Source organism: Rhinopithecus bieti, unplaced genomic scaffold (assembly GCF_001698545.2).
Source record: "Rhinopithecus bieti isolate Rb0 unplaced genomic scaffold, ASM169854v2 scaffold_31823, whole genome shotgun sequence".
In the NCBI taxonomy this organism is placed as follows: domain Eukaryota; kingdom Metazoa; phylum Chordata; class Mammalia; order Primates; family Cercopithecidae; genus Rhinopithecus; species Rhinopithecus bieti.
The window spans coordinates 2040542-2060604 of record NW_016814121.1 but is presented as its reverse complement, the minus strand read 5'-3'; the positions used below and the strand labels follow the sequence as shown (position 1 = coordinate 2060604).

Here is a 20063-nt window from a genome sequence, read left to right as displayed (position 1 = left end):
AAAAAAAAAAAAAAAAAAAAAAAAAAGAATGACTAAATTAGGTCAATGTAAAGGGGATAAAGGTTTATAGATGAATTAAATCATAGTTTCAAAAATCCTTTTCAGTAACTTGAAAATCTTTTTTTTCTTTTCTTTTTTTTTTTTTGGAGACACAGTCTTGCTCTATTGCCTGGGCTGGAGTGCAGTGCTGCGACCTCGGCTCACTGCAACCTCTGCCTCCTGGGTTCAAGCGATTCTCCTGACTCAGTCTTCCGAGTAGCTGGGACTACAGGTGCCTGCCACCATGCCCGGCTAATTTTTTGTATTTTAGTAGGGATGGGGTTTCACTGTGTTGCCCAAGCTGGTCTCCAATTCCTGAGCTGAGGCAATCCATCCGCCTCGGCCTCCCAAAGTGCTAGGATTACAGGCGTGAGCCACTGCGTCCAGCCAGTAACTTGAAATCTTAAAGTCAAGTTATGTTAAATTAAGTAATAGTTATGAAATGTCTGAGTTGTTTCTAAATAAGTTAAAATACTGAAACATTAGTATCTGAATATAAATGTAAAGTATATGTATTTTGGCATCTTATTTTTATATGGCATAAATTAAGTACATGTAGGCCTTGAGAGTCTGTTAATAAACATGAAAAATGTATTACTAGGGCACATGTTCCTAAACATTAAGAAATGGTGCTCATGTACAAAATGCTGATATAAAACAGTTTAAATCTGCTCACTCCCTAGTTTTCACTAGAAATTAAGGCTACCAAGAGTTAAAAAGTCTAATTAATAGATGACCATTAAAACTAGAAGGAAATAACTCTGTATGTGAGGGAAATAAGAGACGTTTTAAATAGGAAGTTATAAAGTATAAGACTTTGTTAAGGGAAAAAGAAAGTAATTTTTTCTTTCTACAGTAGAGTGATGGTTCTTCCAAAATGAGAAAGAGGAACATTAGAGGACAAATGGAATTGATCAGGAAATGGTAAAAGGTTTGTGGAAGATGAATCTTGTGAAAGGAATTTTATGTTTGATCAAACTAAAATTAAAAGGAAATTATAACATCCAATTTTTTCTAAAACTTTTTTTTCTAAAAATTGAGCATTAATATCAAAAGTACACTGATGGGCCAGGCACGGTGGCTAACATCTGTAATCCTAGCACTTTGGGAAGCCAAGGAGGGCAGATCGCCATAGCCTAGGATTTGGAGACCAGCCTGGGCAACATGGCAAAATCTCATCTCTACCAAAAAAAGTATACAAAATTAGTCAGGCGTGGTGATGTACACCTGTCATCCCAGATACTCAGAAGGCAGAGGTGGGACCCTGGGAGGTGGAGGCTACAGTTAGCCGAGATTGTGCCACTGCACTCCAGCCTAGGAGACAAAGCGAGACTCTGTCTCAGAAAAATAAATAAAATAAAAAGATGTTAAATAGAATTTGGTTCTCTCTGTTAACACGAGGTAATCACGGTCATTTTAAGTCTTGTCATCTACAGTTAATTGCTTTATTCTGATGCTTTTCTCAAGGCTTTCTTGGAGTATTGATTTACTCTTAATAAGAAATGGCGAAAGGTTTTTCTTTCCTTCTAGATAATTGGCCTAGGAAATAAAGATTTTGCATTTTATCAAGACAATTTTTTGTGCTTTGTGTTTTCTTTTATTAGGCCTTTGATTACTTAAGAAACGTGAGTCTTCTCAATATTAAAGGAGGTAAGTTTTTGCTGACAACTATGTAACTTACTTTGTCTCCTGAAGTCTTTTAATGATCACTGGTTAAATGAACAACTATTATTTCCACAATGACCTGTGATACTATTTTAATTGTTTTAAACCTGTTGATATTTTTGACAAACCTCCCAAAATCAATTTTAGATTAAGTCTCTCTGACCTCACATTCACTCTGAGGTTTCTCAGCTGGGCCAGCAGAAAACATCCAAGGGCGAGTCCCTCACCTTGAAAAAGAGAGACATTACTCCAATTAGGCTTATCTGATCATCTGATATGTTGGCAGTCATAATTCTGGTTATCATGATAACTTGCTGTATGCCACAGGAACAGCCAAATTTCCTTGTCAACGGAATTATTATAATGAACCCTCATCAGATCTCTAATCATGGTCGCTTTAAGTCTTGTTATCCACGGTTAATAGCTTTATTCTGATGCTTTTCTCAATGCTTTTTGCAAGCAACTATAATCCTAAAATGTTGTGTTTTCAAGGAGATTCACGGAAAGAGGTCTCTGATAACTTTAAGATCATACCATTGGACTGGGTAAACGTTTCCATAACTCTAATAAAGAAACTGATGGGCTCGTGAAACTACTGACCAAGATCAAGCAGAACAAAAATTAATGACATGAAACGGAATAAAATGATAAATAATAATTGTGGGTTTTACGGTTTTAATTTGACACATTGCTGGCATTTTATTTCTTAGATTAAAAAAAAAAAAACCTTTTCCTTATATTAGCTTTCAGCAATTTGGTAAAGTTTTACTCTTATGAACAAAAACTAAATATTTATGTTTTCTCCCTACCTAATCTCTCCAGAATTCGGAAACTATTTGTGACTCTTCTTATCTTTGCGTTAATATTGTTATTTCCATTAAGTTCAATATGAGTCTGCTGTCATAACAGAATATAGTTGGAAATATCAGTTTGGCTTCCTAGCTTTGAGAGTCCTTTAAAAGTTCAATCTGAGATTTCTTATCCAAAGTTCCAGCAAAGCAAACTTTGTGATCAATCACTAGCGTTACTGGAGTTGTGTGAATAATCAGGTCAAATTTGACGAGACTAAGCTTATTTTGCAAAAAAAAATTCACCTTGCTTTGATTATCTTTAGTAGAAATGAGGGTGACTGTAGGGAAAAAACTATGTTTCAGAAGAAAAACTATAGTACACCTGTTATTAGATTGTAGCCCTGTTCGTTGTTTTTGAGTTTTTACTATTTGTAGACTGAACTGGATCCGGAATTCTTCTACTTTCCTATTTGGAAACATCTGGCTACAACTCTCCAAATACGAACAAGAACTGCTCTGTCCCACAAGCCCCACAAGCTGGAGCTTGACAACTCCATGTATATTGTGAGGGACAGGTCTCATACCTGATATGTAGGCCACAGAGAGTTCACCCAAACACCAGATGTTATACTCACAGGCAGTCAAACTGCAAACCAGGACAAGGAGCTGACAACTTCATGCTGTGGACAGCTTTTCCCAAGACATCAGAACAAGATGTTTTATCATAATGAGACTCTGACTCCTCTTGATTTTTCCTTGCTTATGCCTGCCTTTTTCACTTGGCAGGATAATGTTGTCTTTTGACAATACCTTTTCAAATCCCAGATCCCATCCATTCCCAAGTCCTCTTGGAGTTTCCATTATATCCAGGGAATCTGTCCCACTGCCACCACCCTTATCCAAGCTGCCATCGTCTGCCTGCAAATACAAGGTAGCCTAAGAATTCCATTCTTGACTTTCCGAGGCGCTCTCGCTCTTGCTCGCTTCTCCCTCTCTCTCTCTCTCTCTCTCTCAACTCCCAAACACTTAATGGCTATTTAGCTTGAGCTTGAGTTTAAGTGCTCTTAAACTCAAGGCTTTGACAGGCCCTACAAAATCCATCTCACCCCCTCTCCCACCTTTCCCTCAGGTCTCTGCCCACTGTTTTCTCACCTAGACAGTATCCTCTCCCTCCCCAAGGGCCCACCTCACATTTCACCTAGTTAACTCTGACTTACCCTTCAGATCCTACTTCTGATCTTTCATAGTATTTACTAGTCTGTAATTACAGGGCAGGGGCTGGGGGAGGAATTCTGCCTTTTTCAGTCAGGGTTCCAGCAGAGAATGAGGCCTAATACCCTAAGGGCATGCACTGGATGTACTGAATGAATTTCTCTTCCACGCATCCAGAAAGCATCAGCTGTGTCACACTCCTGGAAGAGCTGAAGAGCTGAATAGTCACAGAGTTCTGTATTATGTGGTTCAGATGAGGAACCCAGGTTTGAAAAGCTTTGTGCCAAATACTACTTGACACAGAGCAGGTGCTCAAAGGTTTGTTAAAATGAAACAGAAATGTAATCTTGCAATGACCTCCAAGGCTGGCACGCTCTCGCTCACTCTGCTCCAGTCACACTGGTCTCGTGCTGTTCCTTCAATACCTACCAGGTCCCCCTGCCTGGCATGCCTGTGCCCCAGTTATCTGCTTCGCCAGCTCCCTCACCTTCTCAAGACTTGATGCAGATCTCACCTTTCAATGAGGCCACCCCGGACACCCTCTTTAGCTCTGCAACCTGACCCCACGATCCCTGGAATTCCTGATGCCCCCTTATCCTCCTTCCTACAGCACTCATCACCTTCACACTTTCTTTACATGCAGCTCACTAATGGATAATGTTGATTGTCTATTGTGTATTTTCCCCTACTAGGAATATAGGTTTCATGAGGAGATCTGGAACCCAAGTGGCTAAAACAAGGCCTGGCATGTGCCTTATCAATGTTCATCAGATAAATGCATGAACGTGCTTCTTCTGAGTTACTATTCTCTCATAATTTGGAAGCACACAGAGGCTGCCTGGTTCCAATTCTGTAGATTCTTTAGCTCAAATCCCCGCCAATGATTAGAATGCCTCTCCGTGTTCGGTTTCAAATTTCTGAGGCAGAACCAATTGACCCAGCTTGTCTTCCCAAAGCAGGCCACACGATAGAGGTCAATGGTAGCTACCCATGGATGAGCCATTTAGTGTAGAAGGGCCTCTCGGCATAACGGAAAAAGAGCAAAGCCATCTGAAGCTATTCAATGTGAAAGCAAAAGCTCTCCCCAGATCGCAAGCGCACTGCTGTGTTACAGCAGAGGCCACACTGGGTATCAGTGGAGGCGGGGGCATCAGGAGTGAGTTGGATCAAGTTAGATGTTTAGCCACCAATCCTGACCTTAGTAGGGGCTGCTGCCAAGGACTGAGTGGTGTACCTCAATGTCTGGCTCATCCAGAAAAGGTGCATCACTCCCTCAGGAAACTTAACTTAAATGTCTATATGCAGCCATCTGCTGAATGGTAAATGTTCTCTCTGGCTGGAATGATGGAAACTCCAAGAGATGCATGATAATGAGAACACCCATGAATGACGTGTTCCCATCTCATCTTCTCCATAAACAGATTTGTGGACAAGTGTAACCAGCAGACACTTAAATAAAAAATCAAAGTAACTCTGCAGGCAAGCAGGCATTCTTTAGAACTCCTCACTGCACCCTGTTCCCTGCTGTGGATTTTATAATGAACTGAAAGGCAGAGTGACTGACACAAGCTGGATAGTTCTGGCTCAGGAAGACGTCTCGTGAAGCTGCAGTCACCTGAGGCCTGACTGGGGCTGGAAGAGCTGCTTCCCTTCCCTGTGGGCTGCTAGTTGGAGTCACAGACCCTCACCTGTGGCCTCGCCTCACCACAGGACAGCTGATCTCCCCCAGGGCCCGGGATCCAAGAGAGACAGGCTGGCGGAAGCTACAACATCTTGTATGACTTCTGCTGTATTCTACTGGTCACAAGACCAGCCCCGATGCAGAGAGGGAGGGGATGACACCTGCGTGTGAATACCAGGAGGCGGGGACCCCTGGACCATCCTAGAGAAGACATACCACACAGTCTGTTCATGTAGACAAAGGCCTATTTTTTAAGGGCCCAGAGCTAACAAAAGGTTTTTCCATCTTAAAGGGCTATAAAAAGGAAAATAAAGAAGCATATGTGACAGAGACCACATGTGGCCTGCAAAGCTTAAAATATGTACTATATGGTCTTTATAGAAAAAGTCTGATGACCTCCGATGTACACTGTACTTTACAGACGATTTAAGGGATCTTTCAAGGCTAATTCTTCCTCTGTGCCATGTTCTCTTTATGCTCTGACGTTAGAATCTATCTCTCCAGTGAGCAACTCTATTGAAACAGGTGCTCAGTGAACTGTAGCTCTGAATATCATAGTGGCAAGTGCTAAGAAATGAACAGCTTATCATAACCTGAACAGAAAGATAATAATCAAGGGTTCCTTGTCCATAAGGTGTCTGATAAATACCAACTCAGTGAATCAATAACTAAATGGGTAAGAAATACTACAAGGATGCATCTTGAAAGTACGGAGCTAGCATGACAATAAAAACATCTTTAACCAATGATTTACAATATAAACACAACAAAATGTGAAGGTTCTATAATAACAATGGCAGCTGAAATTTATCGAGGGCTAACTCTATGCCAAGTATTGTCAAGTATTCTTGCATTCACGCCTCATACGCTAAGGCAGGTGCCTTCATTTTACAGATGAGTAAATTGAGGCTGACAGAAATGAAGTAATGTCCCCAAGATTACATTGATACATAAGTAGCAGGACTATTTTCTCGTAGCAAGCTACATAAAAAAGTAAGGAGCAACTCTGCATCCTGAATGTCATGCCTGAGATCAGTTTGCTGAAAGCGCAGCAGAGACAGCAGCCCTCCACTGGCTCAGGCTTCTCCTCCATCCCTTCTCGCTCCCTCCCTCCCTCACACTCAGCTGGCTCAGATCCCAACCCAGGGACTCCAAGAAGGGCCCAGTTCCGGGCTCCCTATATAACCAGGGTCACAGAGACTTGAAATGGGTGATTGAACCTAATTACTCACTGCTCTGCTCCCTCTATCCAAAGACAGTTGGAAAACATTTTCACTGAGGTTTTTGCTGAGATTGTGGACTCAGCACAGGACCTACCTCCTGCTTTCCTAAATGAGCGAAGTGGCTGGCAGGTGCTCTAGCTCTGGGGCCAACAAGGTTTTGACACTTGAATTAGGAGAGGGCAGAGAGAAGGCTGCAGCTCTTGCAGCAAAATGCAGGGCTGTCAGGTATACACCCAGGACACACTGCAGCCGCTGCAACAGAACTGAGCTCTAGGCCAAGGGTTTCCAAGGCAGACATAAAGAGATCTCGCTCTCCCTGAATGGCCTTGGAGATGGCTCAAGGTGCCCACTCTTCCCAGATTCGTGAACCTGAGGGTACAGGACCTGCTCAAGACTTATACAACCAGTGGCAGAGCCAAAGTTCCCTGATGCTAATTCAAATTTTCCCACATTTTGGATTCTACTCTTGGAAAGTTTGAAGTCCACTTAGTTGAAAAGACAGTTGATTATGACAAGTTCTGGAGGGAAGAGGACCTGGGCAGAGGGAACCTGGACTAGAGGCTGAGTGTACCTGTGTCAGGGACAGAAAGAGGGGCCAGGGTAAAGGCAGAGGAAATCAGAGGCCTGGAACAAAGTGGGGCGTGAAGGGGAACATGTGTGACTATCTGGACAGGAGAGTCAGCTGACCAAGGACAAGGGCAAAGACTGTCAAAGAACACTGAGGGACCAGCTGCGAGCAGAGACATGAATCTCTGTCAGTAACACACCACTGTGACCTCAATGGGATTCTCATAAATAGAGTTGTCCAATCCCTGTACAGTAAACATGCACGCCATAACAAGATGACCACTTCCCTCAGTCCGCCCTGATTATGAGATAATCATCATCCACCAAAATATTATTCTCATGCCTGACAAGCAAAGGGAGGAGGGGCCCTCTAGTCTACCCTTGTAAACAGACACTTCCAGGAAGGGAGAACAGGGAAGAAAGGGGCTTTGACGTCAGAGACCAGTTTAGGTCCCAATTCTGCCACTTACTAGCTGCATGATCTTGAACAAGTTACTGGACACTTGGTGACCTGGTTTTCTCATCTGTAAAATCAAAATCATACTACCTACCCCAAAGAACTCTTGTGATGATCGAAAGCAACATGCTTAGCTCACAGACAGCTGTGACAGATTGTTTGCAGTAATGGCCAAATGATTCCCTGCTCCTTACACCCACAGCTTGGCTAGATGACTCTGCACTCTCCTGTTAGAAGGACGGGTAAAGGGAGGGGGCAGGTCCTCTCTCCCTTCCCCTTGAATCTGGGCTGGCCTGTGGCCTGCTTTAGCCAATGAAAAGAAGTGGAGGTGACTGTGCGGTTTCTGACCTGGGGCCTCAGCCCCCCACCCCGCCTCTGAGGTGGGCAACTCCACCAGGCGAGGGAACCTGGGCTAGCCTGAGGCCCAGGAATAAGCCCTCCCATCTGCTGATTGTAGACATTTGAGGGACCCTAGGCAAGACCAGGAGCCCAGCAGTCCAGCCTGAACTGCCAGCTGCAGAAGTGTAAACTAGGTGCCCAGTTGTTCTTTAAGCTCCCTAAATACCGGGGTGATTTGTCAGCAATCACTGGAGTAATACTCAATGCGCCGCAGCTGATAATCAGGACTTCTCTCTTGTCCGGCCAGTCTCCTGGTCTTGAGCGATGTTTCCATCTCTACCAGGTCATTCCCATCAGCACGCAACCTTGCCATTATTTCACCCTTTATAAATAAAACTTTCCCTTGACTCCAATACCCTTAACAACTACCACCTTGTGTCTTCACTCCTGCTTTCAGCAAAACTCTAAGAAGGGCCCACGCTCCCTGTGGCCAATTCTCCTCTGCTTGTTCTTTAACACTTTCATATTCAACACTCCATTGACACTTTTTTTTTTTTTTTTTTGAGGCGGAGTTTCGCTCTTGTTGTCCAGGCTGGAGTGCAATGGCATGATCTTGGCTGCTCACTGCAACCTCTGCCTCCCAGGTTCAAGTGATTCTCCCGCCTCAGCGCCCCAAGTAGCTGGGATTACAGGCATGTGCCACTATGCCCGGCTAATTTTGTATTTTTAGTAAAGATGGGGTTTCTCTATGTTGGTCAAGCTGGTCTCAAACTCCCGACCTCAGGTGATCCGCCTGCCTCGGCCTCCCAAAGTGCTGGGATTACAGGCATGAGCCACCGCGCCTGGCCCCACTGACACTTCTTGTCGAGGTCTCCAGTGACCACTATGTTACTGAATGCCAAGGCCAAGTCTTGGCCCTCACGTGACTTGACGCAGTCAGCATCATGTGTCACCGCAGCCCCCTCTCAGCCTCCTCCTCAGGAACACTTCCTGCAGTTGGCTTCTGAACACCAATCTACTGCTTTCCCCCTACCTTCCTGGAAGGTCTTTCGAGGTTTCTGCTGGTGCTCCCTCATCTCCTCCACCTCCTAATGCTGGAGTGCTCTGGGGCTCAGGCTATGGCCCCTGCTCTTCTCTGACTCACTTGCTGGTAATCTCACCCAGTCTCATAGCTTTAAACACCGTCTTTATGTCAACAACTCTCAAAAAAGCCTACATTTCTTTTCTGAACTCCAGATTTTAATAGCCTAATGGCCACCTCCTTGATCTCTGACAGGCACCTCAAACTCACTCTGTACCCACACAGCCCCAGTCGTCCCCCACAATCTGTGCCACTGGAGCACTCCTGCTTCGAACATCAACCTTCTGATGCTCAGGCCAAAACCACTGGGGTCGTCCTAGACTCCTCTTTCTCTCTTGCACCCCATACTCAACCCCTCAGCAAATCCCACTGGCTTTTCCTTCCAAGTCCTTACAGTCATCTCAAGGCCTGGCCTCATCTGCCATGGGTCTCCAGCCTCCGCCCTAGTCACACACTCCCAGCTCGGGACTTCTGTGCCACCTCTTCCTTTTCCGGAGCACGCCTGCCCAGACATCTGCAACACATGGGCTTCTGCTCCTTATTTCTGATCACTCTCCCTTTCCATCACACGTAAAACTAACAACCCTCTTCCCCCGGCATCCTGTCCCCTTCCCTAGCTCCTCTATAGGACACAATATTATACTTGTCATCCAAAAGCCTACAATATTATACTTGTTCACATGTAAACTAAAAACTCCAGAGGGCAGAGTTGTCTTATTTTCCTCATTAGATACCCCCCGTGCCTGGAACAGTGGTGACATAGGACCTGTTCAATAAACATTTGTTGGATGAATGAACATCCAATCAATAAATGAACAAATATAGAAACAATAGAATTTTTTTTAGTACAGTGCCCCATTTAATGGTAAAGGAAAAATGCTGAAAGCCTCTATAGTTAATCACGAGGTTCTACAAAACTTCCACTGTCTATTTCTCCTTACAGTGGTGAGAAGGAGAAGGAGGTCTCCATTTGCATAGATGGAGACCTGAATGTGTGTTTGCCGGAGAAGCCAGAAGGCTCGCTGAACGACCCCAGTCAAACAGGAGGCAGCTCGGGGGGGAGTCATGGTTCAGTCGTCTTCTGGCCCAAAAATCACAAGATTCTTTGACCTTTTTAAACTGATGAGTGACCTGCTTCTGGATTCCAGAGTAAGAATGACTGCAGAGAACACCCGAACCAAAGCCACACTGCAGGTCAGGGACTGGCAAACTCCTGCCCACAGCCCAAGTTCACCCGGACCTGTCTGTGCAGGCTGCTTGTTCGTAGCCTGCAAGTGAAGAATGGTTTTCATATTTTTAAATGATTTCACTTTAAACGGTTTTATGGATATCTATATAATAGTCTTAATTTTGCTTCTTGGGCCTGCAAAGCGTAAAATATTCACAACTTGGGGCTTTTAGAAGTTCACCAACCCCTGGGGGCAAACTCCTTGGTAGTCCATGAGGCCCCTGAAACAGCCACCCAGGTATTTCAGCAAAAAGTAACATCTGAAATGAAATGCCTTAGAAGCAATCAGCGAAAAGTGATTGGAAAAGTGATTAGAGATAAAGTGGCCACTGGCCATGGCTATTATCTAAAATAATGGTGACACCCTCTACACAGCTGGGAAAGAAATAGCCCAACACGGAAATGTATTTTACGCATGTTCCCAGGGTAAAGCATATCCGAAAGCCAATGGCTACGATAGATATTGTTCTAAATTTGGAGGTATCTGATGACAGAATGAAGTTTCCTTCCCTTTTCTTACCCACACCCAAAACTATACCCACACTTCTCATGAGAAAAATTCTGTCACACTTAGGGTTTCCATTTCCAACATCTGATCTTTCACTTAAGAAAAAACCCATTTCTGGGACACTTTAGTTACCTATCAACTGCTCCCAAATGGAAGCTCCTAATATAAACAGACCTTTCAGTGCCACGCCTGGCAAAAAGGAAGCCACAGGCATTATTGTAATACTGTATCCCAATATGTTATTATTGTATCATTGTTACATATATTATTGTATCACATATTATATACAATACAATACATAAGGGATTGCATATACAATGTATTGAATATTCTGTAACATGTAAATATAAAATCATAACATATACAATATGTTGTATGGCTTTATATTATTACATGCATTACTATATCACTGTTATATTGCTATCCTAACTTAGGAGACACAAAGCCACATACTAGCTGCCGGGCTTCAGACAAGTTACTTCACTTCTAGAAGCCTCAATTTCTTCACTGGCAAAATTAGGGAATAATTTGAGATTTTTACTCTTCTCTTCTAGCTCAAGACATCTGTGACTCCAAAGTCATGTTAAATAATCTTTTGTTTACCTTCTTTTTTTTTTTTTTGAGACGGAGTCTCGCTCTGTCACCCAGGCTGGAGTGCAGTGGCCGGATCTCAGCTCACTGCAAGCTCCGCCTCCCGGGTTCACACCATTCTCCTGCCTCAGCCTCCCAAGTAGCTGGGACTACAGGCGCCCGCCACCTCGCCCGGCTAGTTTTTTGTATTTTTTAGTAGAGACAGGGTTTCACCGTGTTAGCCAGGATGGTCTCGATCTCCTGACCTTGTGATCCGCCCGCCTCGGCCTCCCAAAGTGCTGGGATTACAGGCGTGAGCCACTGCGCCCGGCCTTGTTTACCTTCTTCTCCTACCCCAAACCAGTTTATGACTACATCCCAATACGGCTTCTAAGCTCACTGATGAACCAATGGCCTTGTCCATTATATTCACTCCAACACCCTGACCCTCTGCACTAGTTGATTCAAACCACCCTCCCAGCAAGCTGTTTAATGTATTTTCCTAACAACGAAATTGATGCTCTTGTCATACATATGCAGTTGGGGAAATGGTTAGCCCTCTACAGAAGCAGCGAAGAGGGATTGTTGGGTCATTAGTCACACTGCCTAACAGTAAGCATTACATTAACGATGTCAATAACACTTCTGGGTTCACTCTGTCTCTTTCATGTGAAGAAACTAAGTATTTAATAATCACTGCTCTCTGGGAGGCAGAAGACAAAAAGTTGTGATGGTAATTGGGTACGCTTAAATAAGGCCTCATGTCTCTTTTCTACGAAACTCAGCACTTGAATGAGATTGAGTCAAGCCCTAAGCAAATGACTGTGGGAAATTAGAATTTTCTAACGAAACGGATTCTTAACACTGATAATGGCTTTTGAACTTCCCATACCCTTTCTCTGAGTCCCATGCCATCAGATAATTCATCAAAATGGCGTTTGTAAGTGTAGTTTACGTTTTACAAGAGGAATGATTTCAAAATAATATTCAGCACTGATGTGCTTGTGAATAACTGGTAAATGTATACATCACTCATGAAAATGCATCACTTTTGGAAAACAACAAGGCAAGATCCTTAAAGCTATTTCTATGTTCCTGGCTTGGGAACTTTACACTGGGAACTTATCCTAAGGACATGATCCAACAGAATCACAAAACTATTATTAATGAAGCTACTTACTGCTGCCTGACCTGTAAAAAGTGGAAATAATTTCAGTATTCAACAGCGGGTGAATGATTTCATAAGTTACGGAACAGTAACATGGTGGCATGTCACAGTCATAGTAGATATGAAGACCACATAGAAGCATAAAATTAAAAGAAAAAAAAAGCAAAATTATTCGCACATGTTGACAACTCTATGAAAAATATGCATCGTGTGCAGCCACTCTGAAAAAGAATAATGGCACCAACTAACACTTTTGCCGCCTTACTATGTTTTAGGTCACTCATTCATTTTAAGACAGGACCTCAGCTCACCCAGGCTGACACACAGGGAGGATCACCTAAGTCCAGGAGGCAGAGGCTGTAGTGAGTCATGATCATGCCACTGAATGTGTGCCACCACGCCCAGTTAATTTAATTTTATTTTTAAAAATTTTTTGCAGACAGGGTCTCACTATGTTGTCCAGGCTGGTCTTGAACTCCTGAGCTCAAGCAATCCTCCCACCTCAGCCTTCCAAAGTGCGGGGATTATAGGTGTGAGCGAGCCATCATGCCCAGTCTTTTATGTCTTTTAGGCTTAGACACTCAACATGCATTTTCTTGTTTGCATTGTGTCTGTTTGCTCCAATGTTTTTCTTTAATAATGTAACATCATTTCAACCAAAATCAAACGTAACTTCGCTGTATGTGACCCAAAAGTAATAACAATAATAAACATTGACTGGATACTGACTGCAAGCCAGGCACCGTCCTAAGCACTTTGCATGGACAGACTCCTTCATCCTCACATCTCCCTAGGAAGTGGGCACTATTTGCAGATGAGGAAATTGAGGCCCAGAAATTAAGTAACTTGCTGAAGGTCAGCCAACTAGAAAGTGGGAGAACAAAGACTCCACCCTGGCACCTGGGCTCCAGAGTTCTAAAGAAATTTTCAAAGAAATTCAACACCATAAAAAGCTCTCCTGCCGGGCGCGGTGGCTCAAGCCTGTAATCCCAGCACTTTGGGAGGCCGAGACGGGCGGATCACGAGGTCGGGAGATCGAGACCATCCTGGCTAACACGGTGAAACCCCGTCTCTACTGAAAAAATACAAAAAACTAGCCGGGCGAGGTGGCGGGCGCCTGTAGTCCCAGCTGCTCGGGAGGCTGAGGCAGGAGAATGGCGTGAACCCGGGAGGCAGAGCTTGCAGTGAGCTGAGATCCAGCCACTGCACTCCAGCCTGGGTGACAGAGCGAGACTCCGTCTCAAAAAAAAAAAAAAAAAAAGCTCTCCTGTGATCTCTCAGCTCAGCCAAACTGAGGCTGTCTAAGCAGGTACTGAATGCTCCAGGAGCTAGCAGATCTGAAAGGCAATGTGACCAATGCTGATGGTCATTGATGCACGGCCTGCAAGGGGTCCTTCAAGACGAGTGGGCATGTGATACATTAAACTGAGCGATGGAAACAGGTGGAGAGTTACCCAAACTCATACAGCCACTGGGACTGGGATGAAGACAGGCAGATAATCCATGTCCATGGATCTGGTCAATCCAAGGTTCTCTCTACTATGCAAAGCATAACAAGAATCACTATTATTCATTAAATGCTCACTGTATGCTAAGGGCTATAACCCCTTCATGTGAATTATCTCATTAGTGCTCACAGTAGTCCCTCAAAGTATGCATTATTATTAATCTCATTTAGAGATCAGGAAACAGGCCTGGAAATGTGAAGTAATTTGTCTTGCCTTACTTAGAAGCTAGAACGCACTGAGCTGGTGGTTATTGCAGCACCCAGCCCTTGTGCATTCCGGATCAATATTAATTAGCTGGCACATGGGCATCCAGTTGCACCAGATGCTACTTTGCCATCTAGTCTGCAGAGGCGAGTCTAAACACCTTTGCTGGCTGGAAAGCAAACATTTCTAAATTTGCCCCTATGGCAGAAGAACCACTCGCATTCAGAACTGAGGCAAATCCTTAACTCACCCCTGCCACCCCAGCCCCAACTGGGCCTGCCAATCTGCTTATAGCACAGCAAACCCCACAATCCACCAAGGCCTGTGGGCTGAAGCTTTTTATACTCAGCTCTTCTACTAAGGGTGTTAATTTCATTCGCTCACACCCACACTGTGTACAAACATGCAAATCATTAACATTTCCATTTACCAGGCTGGTATGGCCTGGAGCTGCTGGGATTTTTGAAGGAGATAACAATTCAATTTGCAATTACTGCTGCAATTTTTAATTCCCAAGGAAACTTCTGTCAGTGCCGTACTCCCAAGAGCCAAAATGAACACAGTAAGCAACTCTTCAAATTATTTTCAAAGAGAGAAAAAAAAAAAGAGAGGAAAGGAAGGAATAAAAGGAAAGGAAAGAAGGAAAGGAGCCAGTCAGGCAGGGTGCCTGCCTGCCTACCTCTGGGAGGGTAGGATTATAAGCCTATTTCAGAGAAGTTCAATTTAGCTCTGAATTTCAAAGTTTCCTCCAGTTGTATGAATCAACGACTAAATGTTGACTCTTTAAGAGGGGCTTTTGTGAAGCAATATTTGCAATTGAACAATCATCAATACATTTACTGTTTGTAAACTCAGAACTGCTGTGGGATAGAGGAAGGTGTACCTATTTTCATTTTCCAATGTTTCTACTTTGGGCCATGAAAGGCTAGAATGAACAATTTCCAGGTCCCAAATAACCACCTGCCACCTTCCAAGTCCCAAATACACCTGCTGGCACTGGTAACCACTATTTATTGCATGTCCACTGTGCACCAGGAACCACCATGCCCGGCATACGCCTACCCTTTATACCAGCAGCAAAACTACAGCCAGAGAGCACTCACAGAGGGCACATGTGCCAGGCACTGTGCAAGTGCCGAGGACAAAGCAATGAACCCTGCGACTTCCTGCCCTCAGGTGGTTTACAATCAAGTGGTAAACAGATCAATAATAAAAAAAAAAAAAACCTGCGGATGTAAATTAAATAACACAATAAGATGCAGTCATTTGGAACAGGCCACTGTAGACAAGGAAAGCCTAGTTACAGTTAACAATCAATAATCAATGCTTCTCCCACCTGTACCCACTATCTTAGTTTGTTATGGCTGCTATAACAATGTACCACACATTTGGGTGCCTTTAAATAACAGTAATTTATAGTCTTATTGTTCTGGAAGCTGGAAGTTTGAAAGCAGTGCAGACAAGGAAAGCCATGGCATTTGGCATTAGAAAATGCATCTGTTCAAGGTCGGAGAGCGGGCTGGGCCAGAACTCTGGTTGGAACTCTCAGGATCACACTTGAGCCACTGCCTCGTGCCACTTCCCATCTTATTTTTTTCTGTTTGGGGCCTGCTGGAACTCACTATGGTAATACAAATGAGTCAGATTTCTCAACCACGAAGAGCATCCATTATTGTAAAAAACATTTTCTTCTGTGTGGGGTTGGTCCTGAGAGCTATCAAAAAATAAAAACCAGAACCATAAGTCAGACAGTATAGTGGTCCCCTCATCGGGTATGTGTCCCACACTGTCTCAAATCACTAGAGAAGCTTCTCTAGCAAGCATAAAATGCAGGTGGAGGCTGTGAGATTCATGTTTTTCACATTGGTGTTCTGCCCCTGCGGCTTTTCAACTCCCCAAGTGTATGACATGGAAACACACGTAAATGATCTAAATGGCAGATAACAGTTTCCTTTAAATTTGCCTTTGGAACGCACTCTGGGCCTGCCCTTCCTAATCATGATCATCTTTGGCTCTGGTTAAAGTCTTATTCTCTGAAGCACCTAAAACAGGGGCACCGGGGCAGAAATTAGGGGCCGTCTGGGCTGTCCCAACTGCCTGTAGCAAATCCACATAACGATATGCCCGGGATTCCCATTCGCCTGTCCCTAAACTAGACACAGACAGTGCTACTTGCCCTGGAACCTGGGGCCATCATTCATTCATCAACATTTCACAACCACGTTGAATGTGGGCTGCAGATCAGGGTCATGGTGGTGCCCTGGGATTCTTTTTTTTTTTTGAAACGGGGGTTTTGCTTTGTCACCCAGGCTGGAGTGCAATGGTGCAATCTCGACTCACTGCAACCTCTGCCTCCTAGGTTCAAGCAATCCTCCCATCTCAGCCTCCTGAGTAGCTGGGACTACATGCGCGCACCACCATGCCTGGTTAATTTTTTGTATTTTTGGTAGAGATGGGGTTTTGCCATGTTGCCCAGGCTGGTCTTGGTTTCGAACTCCTGAGCTCAAGTGATCTGCCTGCCTCAGCCTCCCAAAGTGCTGGGATTACAGTATTGTTTTTAATTGGAGAAAAGGCATACAAATTTATTAATGTGTACACAGGGAAAATCACAGAGTGATTGTGATTTTAGACAGTAAATGATAGACAGCATAACTATTCACCCCTAAATACTTCAGCATGACTATTCAAAAAAGCACATACTCCTACATGACTCAGCACCGTATCACACATAATCACATGAACAACAGTTCCTCATTATAATCCACCCTGGAGTTCATATTCAAATTTCCCGAACTGTCCCCCAATGTCTTTAATAGCTGTTTTGTTCAAACCAGGATCCAATCAAGGATGGCTAAGGACTACCCTTTCCAAAGTAACATGTCAGACAAAAGAATGACTCATGCAAAGTCAGAAGGGCTGGAACCTGACAGTAAATTAGCATCCCACCTACTTGCTTTTCAAGAGAAAAAGATCTATCATTTGACAAACAGCAACTGCTCTTGACATTTCCATGCATTTTCTTCCAGTTATTTTTTTTTTCTTTTCATAAACACACCCATATATGCAGCTGTGAACAAACTGTCTTGCTACCGGTCAAATGCTACTGCAACTTCTTCTGGCAAGAGGAGACAAAGACCTGGTAAAGTGTCACATGTGTCATCTCTGGCATGTCTGCCAGCCAGCCGGCCTCCTGGGTCAGTAACTATGAAAAAAGGCCGCTGAGTGCATCAGAAGACTGCCCTGCACTGACACACTATTAAAGGTCCTTGAGTTCCAAATGTACTGCACTGCTCTGTGGCCCTGCCAACTTCCTCCTTCTCAAGCTGACATGACCCCAAGCCCTAGAAAGACAGAGCAGGTGTCAGGAGAGGTTGCTATCCCACTCCCTGGGTGTCCAGGATGGATAAATGTTAAGATTTTACAGAAAGTACCTTGAAAGTACTTTGGAACTTTTGGAAGTGCTATATATTTAAAAGCTGTTAATAACATTCTCTAAACCAAAAATATCACAAAAGCCTCAAACTACTAGATATCAAAGCTTTGACTTGGAATATCTCTTTTCTTTTCTTTTCTTTTTTTTTGAGACAGTTTTACTCTGTCATTCGGGCTGGAGTGCAGAGGTGCAATCTCAGCTACTGCAACCTCCACATTCTGGGTTCAAGCGATTGTCCTGTCTCATCCTGTAGCTAGGAATACAGGTGCCTGCCACCACATCTGACTACTTTTTGTATTATTAGTAGAGATGGGGTTTCACCATGTTGGCCAGGCTGGACTCGAACTCCTGACCTCAAGTGATCTGCCCGCCTTAGCCTCCCAAAGTGCCAGGATTACAGGCGTGAGCCCCTGCACCTGCCTGACTTGGAATATTTCTAAAAAAGTAAAAATTTTCGGCCACGCGCATTGGCTCACACCTGTAATCCCAGCACTCTGGGAGGCGGAGGCAGGTGGGTCATGAGGTCAGGAGTTCAAGACCAGCCTGGCCAAGATGGTGAAACCCCATTTCTACTAAAAATACAAAAATTAGCCGGGCGTGGTGGCGGGTGCCTGTAATCCCAGCTACTCAGGAGGCTGAGGCAGAGAATTGCTTGAACCTGGGAGGCGGAGGGTGCAGTGAGCCGAGATCGTGCCACTGCACTCCAGCCTGAGTGACAGAGCGAGGCTCCGTCTCAAAAAAATTAAAAATTTTCAACAGACACATACTGCACTGAATGAAACATCTCAAGTTGAACCTAAACCGTCAGCCAAACCAAGCCCTCATATTGAGAGAGGAATCATCTTATTCCTCAGAAGAACTGTGAATTTCCTTGAAACCATGTTGGACTACCAGTGCTTTCTGCTCTGGAAAGTGATTCCCCAGGCACTTCAGCTCTGGTGCTGGGCCAGTCTCTCAGAGAAAACTGCTCTCTTGCTTCTTCCTGGGAAGGAAGCACAGGGCTTTCTTACCTTGTTTCCAGGGGTACAGATGACTTCGTTTCAAGGGCTTCTGTTTTTCAATAGCATTGCCCATTTTAAAGCCAGAGGACACAGGGCCCTTCCCAGCCCCGGCGTCTTTCTGGAACAGCAACTGAGGACAGAGTCACTGGCTGAAAGGGGATCATCTCTTGGACATCCCAAATCACCCAGCAGCAGAGCCCAGGCAGCCTCACAAGGGAAGCTTGAGGAATCTCATTCTGAACAGTCTTTGCCTTCTGCCTTTCAAAATCCCTTCGGCCCCAGGGAGGAAGTCAGAAGAAAGGGCTTGTTATCGCCCTACCGGTGTGTCTCAGGCATGGTCTATATTAAGAAGCTCTTTCCTCGTCATCCTTTTGACACTTTATTACTCACCAGCACAGCAGTGGCTGGAAAGATGAATTTTATGTCCAAATACTTTTAATACCACTTTTCCCCGCAGGAGAAATGGGGAATCAGGTGATCAAAAAAGCTGAAAGTCATCAATGAGCCATTCTGGGGCATGCCAGGAGAAACATTTTCACACAGACCCTTATGCCACGCCTTCTATTTCAGAGTCCCACGATCAGACCAGTGTGCACCATGTAACAAGTACTGTCAGAGAAAACAAGCTGATTTCACTAATGCTGTGTTTCCAAGGGCAACACAAAACAAAACAAGACATCAAAAAACACTGCTACACCTCAGTCTCCAAAGAAGAAAACACCTTGGGGACAAACACAGCTAAGAATTTACAACCTCACGTTCCAAACTTCCACTGCACTGTAGGAAAATTGTGCTGGAAAAGTGCTACACTATCTAAATTCTGAACGATGGGTTTTCTGGAAGAAAAGAAGGGAATGAAATCAATCATATATTCTTGGTAAAAAGGAAGACAATGACGAGGTGGATGAAAATATTTCATTTATTTTAGTCCCAAAGTTTGAGGTTATAAAACTTCTAAAGAATCCCCACAGCATGGTATGGGTGTAACGCAGGCTCTGAGCTGGGCGAGGTGGCTCACGCCTGTAATCCCAGCACTTTGGGAGGCTGAAGTGGGTGGATTACTTGAGGCCAGGAGTTCAAAACCAGACTGGCCAACATGGTGAAACCCTGTCTCTACTAACAATACAAAAATTAGCCAGGCGTGGTGGCACAAAACTGTAATCCCTGTGACTTGGGAGGCTGAGGCAGGAGAATCACCTGAACCTGGAAAGGGGAGGTTGCAGCAAGCCGAGATCACGCCACTGCACTCCAGCCTGGGTGCAAATCCTAGCTCTGCCCCTTGGCTTTGCCAATTGAGCACAGTAGCCTCAGTTTCCTTATCTGTTAACTGGGCATAATTCCAGTCCCACCTCCTCAGCTGTAATAAGAATCAAATACAAGAGAACATT

General features: G+C 44.3%; 1 protein-coding gene across 8 annotated transcripts in view; it reads right to left on the bottom strand.

Annotated features, from left to right (window-relative positions):
• Positions 1 to 19228, bottom strand: part of RAPGEF1 (Rap guanine nucleotide exchange factor 1) — a 132040-nt gene extending 112812 nt beyond the window's left edge. For all 8 annotated transcript variants that reach the window (XM_017849912.1, XM_017849914.1, XM_017849917.1 and 5 more), the window contains exon 1: positions 18685 to 19228. In XM_017849912.1, the coding sequence (XP_017705401.1) occupies positions 18685 to 18748 (64 nt within the window). In that variant the 5' untranslated portion in view covers positions 18749 to 19228. The remainder of the gene's footprint in view (positions 1 to 18684) is intronic.
• Positions 19229 to 20063: the final 835 nt, after the last annotated feature.